General features: G+C 59.0%; 1 protein-coding gene across 1 annotated transcript; it reads left to right on the top strand.

Moving 5' to 3' along the window:
• Positions 1–1067: 1067 nt before the first annotated feature.
• On the top strand, positions 1068–3354 carry KCNA6 (potassium voltage-gated channel subfamily A member 6). Its single transcript, XM_035028423.1, has one exon. It carries the CDS (start codon positions 1068–1070, stop codon positions 2652–2654), a length of 1587 nt encoding a protein of 528 aa, XP_034884314.1. The 3' UTR covers positions 2655–3354.
• Positions 3355–3693: the final 339 nt, after the last annotated feature.

The raw sequence follows: 3693 nt of genomic DNA, 5'->3' as shown, positions 1-3693 counted from the left end.
TTATGTGTCGTATGGTGGGGCGGGGTGTGTTTTCTCATCGGTGAAATGCATTGCGCAGATCACCTCCCGTAAACTGAAATGAGGAAAGCTGATTGAGGAGGTGGAGGGGGTGTGCTATTAGGGTGCTGGTGCTTGTTTAGGGGGCCGCGATTGTGAACGCGAGCAAGGGAGAGGCGTGCCAGGCGAGCGCGGGAAAGATTACTGGTGAGGGAAGTGTGTGTCTATTTCCAAGGCGCCCTGGCTCGCGGCAGCCCCTGGCTGGGCGAGGGGTGTGATGTGAGAGTGGGGTGGGAGGGGGCAGCAGGCGGGGCCTGCCACGTCACTTGGAGAGTGAGTGTTGGGAAGGAAGGGCAGAGCAGAGAGCCGAGCCGCTGCCGTTGCAGCTGCCGCGGCTGCAGCGAAGGCTTGCGCGGTGGGGAGGTGGGTCCCCGCGCCCTGGCGCCGGGGCAGCCGCAGGGCCCTCTGCGAGGCCTGCAGCGCGACTCACAGGGAGGAGGTGGCGGCTGTGGCGGCGGGAACGGCGACCTTGGCCAGACGGAGCCCGCGGTGCACGTAGGGCGGAGGCCGAGCCCCGCCAGGAGTCTCCGCCGAGCCGGAGGGAGGCGCATCTGGCGCTTCGCTCCCAGCGGCTGCCGGGGGGCTTGAGCGGCTGGAGAAACGCAGTGGGAGCCGGGAAGAGCTAACCCGTCCGGAGGGCGGACCCCCGCGTCCTGGAGCCCAGGCTCAGGCACGGCAGGGGGCGAAGCCACGCGTCTTTTCGGGCAGCCCGTTTCACACGCGCCAGTTTGCGGTTCCAGGTATCCCAGTAAGCTGTGGCACCCAAGCGCGGATATCTGGAGGCGCGGAGCTAAATCCTCTGCGTGCGGGTCCCCTCTCCAGACCTAGCCTTACAGAGACCGGGGCTTCGGGGCTCACAGACCCAGCGGCCAGGCCAGACCGCGAGCTCGGAGGAGCGCGAGCCCCACCCTACACGGAGGGCGCCGCTGAGAGCGGGGAAGAGGTGCCGCGCTCCAGAGGTTGTGTCGTGGGCGCCGTCCTAGTGGCGGGGAGCGCACCGCGGAGGGGACATGAGGTCGGAGAAATCCCTGACGCTGGCGGCGCCGGGGGAGGTCCGTGGGCCGGAGGGGGAGCAACAGGATGCGGGAGATTTCCCGGAGGCCGGCGGGGGCGGGGGCTGCTGTAGTAGCGAGCGCCTGGTGATCAATATCTCCGGGCTGCGCTTCGAGACGCAACTGCGCACCCTGTCGCTGTTTCCCGACACGCTGCTGGGAGACCCCGGTCGCAGAGTCCGCTTCTTCGACCCTCTGAGGAACGAGTACTTCTTCGACCGCAACCGGCCCAGCTTCGACGCCATCCTCTACTACTACCAGTCCGGGGGCCGCCTGCGGAGGCCGGTCAACGTGCCCCTGGACATCTTCCTGGAGGAGATCCGCTTCTACCAGCTGGGGGACGAGGCCCTGGCGGCTTTCCGGGAGGACGAGGGCTGCCTGCCCGAAGGTGGCGAGGACGAGAAGCCACTGCCCTCCCAGCCCTTCCAGCGCCAGGTCTGGCTTCTCTTCGAGTATCCTGAGAGCTCAGGCCCCGCCAGGGGCATCGCCATCGTCTCCGTGTTGGTCATTCTCATCTCCATCGTCATCTTTTGCTTGGAGACCTTGCCCCAGTTCCGTGCAGATGGTCGAGGTGGAAGCAATGGTGTGAGCAGAGACTCCCCAATTTCCAGGGGTAGTCAAGAGGAAGACGAAGATGAAGAGGATTCCTATACCTTTCATCCTGGCCTCCCCCCGGGGAGCATGGTGGCAGGTGGCTCATCCTCACTAAGTACTCTTGGGGGCTCTTTCTTTACTGACCCATTCTTTCTGGTGGAGACCCTATGCATAGTTTGGTTCACTTTTGAGCTCCTGGTTCGCTTTTCTGCCTGCCCCAGCAAGCCAGCTTTCTTCCGCAACATCATGAACATCATTGACTTGGTGGCCATCTTCCCCTACTTCATCACCCTGGGCACTGAGCTGGTACAGCAGCAGGAGCAGCAGTCGGCCAGTGGAGGCGGCAGCCAGAACGGGCAGCAGGCCATGTCCCTGGCCATCCTCAGAGTGATCCGCCTGGTCCGGGTGTTCCGCATCTTCAAGCTCTCCCGCCACTCCAAGGGGCTCCAGATCCTGGGCAAGACCTTGCAGGCCTCCATGCGGGAGCTGGGCCTGCTCATCTTCTTCCTCTTCATCGGGGTCATCCTCTTCTCCAGTGCCGTCTACTTCGCAGAGGCCGATGATGATGATTCACTCTTTCCCAGCATCCCAGACGCCTTCTGGTGGGCAGTGGTTACAATGACCACGGTAGGTTATGGAGACATGTACCCCATGACTGTGGGGGGCAAGATCGTGGGCTCGCTGTGTGCCATCGCTGGGGTCCTCACCATCGCCCTGCCTGTGCCCGTCATTGTCTCCAACTTCAACTACTTCTACCACCGGGAGACGGAGCAGGAGGAGCAAGGCCAGTATACCCATGTCACTTGTGGGCAGCCTGCACCAGACCTGAAGGCAGCCGACAGTGGACTTGGCAAGCCTGAATTCTCCGAGACCGCTCGGGAACGGAGACCCAGCTACCTTCCTCCTCCACATCGGGCATATGCAGAGAAAAGGATGCTCACTGAGGTTTGACAGATGCAGGCAGGGTGTGAATGAAAAGGACGACCCTGAGCAAACAGCCTCAGGCTTCCTTCTCATTCTCCACTCCCTTCACCCAAGCTCCAGACGAATTCCTGATTCCCTCCCCTGCACTGGGTCCAGATACCTGGACTGTCAACCTTGTTGCTTGATCTCTCCAGCATTCAAGGTTTATCCATCTAAATGACATTCTTGAAATTCTAACGGTGCCACCCATTCATGCCCATCTTCTGTCACGTGGATGAGATTTCCGTCTGATCTTCCCTCATGACTAAATTTTCATGTCTGGGGCTTGTAATATCTCTAGGAACAGAGATGTCAACAGGATGGAAACCAGGCATACCTGGGTCCTATTTCTCTCCTTGGTGTCCTTTGCTTTGGGGCATACACCTGTCAGCTTTTGGCTACGTGGTAACTAGCAGAAGCTGGAAGACAGAAACAGCGTTCATCTTTCTGTTTTATTCCCTGCCCTGTAACATCTGCTGGTCATCCTGCAGAAGACCCTTGGTAAAGCCTTTAGCTGCACAGCCTCCAAATTTGTTATTCATCTCGAATTTTGGAAGGAATTAGAGAAACTGCAATTAAACTTAGCCATTTGGAGGACATTAGAGTCAGTCCCAGACCAAAGGGGCCAAAGGATTCCTCCAGGTGTGTCCTGGCACAGTGGATATCAGCCTTTGGTCTACATTCAGTTCTTCCCTCCCTGACTGTCTAGCTTCCAGGAAGGTTCCTTTTCAGAGCCAAATACTCCTTTTGTGCAAGTGCCTTCCTGTGCAGAGGAACTGGAAAGAGGGAACCACAGAGCCAGGAGAAATGGCTGAATAGAGTCAAGCAACTAGCCCGACCGCATCATCTAAGGAGAGGTATCACTTAAAGCAGACATTGTCATCTGGGAGGTGTGCAAAGAGGAACCCTGTTGCAGATGGGAAATTTCTCTCCCACAATTTCCCCCAACCCTCTCAGGCCCCCCCACCCTTCTTCCTGGGAATTTGACTTAGGATTGCAGTTGAAGGTTTTCCAAAGCAAACTCTAG

The sequence above is a fragment of the Mirounga leonina genome, unplaced genomic scaffold, assembly GCF_011800145.1.
Source record: "Mirounga leonina isolate KUSES-001 unplaced genomic scaffold, KU_Mleo_1.0 Mir_201, whole genome shotgun sequence".
NCBI classification, from domain to species: domain Eukaryota; kingdom Metazoa; phylum Chordata; class Mammalia; order Carnivora; family Phocidae; genus Mirounga; species Mirounga leonina.
Note: the sequence above shows the minus strand (reverse complement) of the source record. Positions and strands in the feature narration are given on the sequence as shown.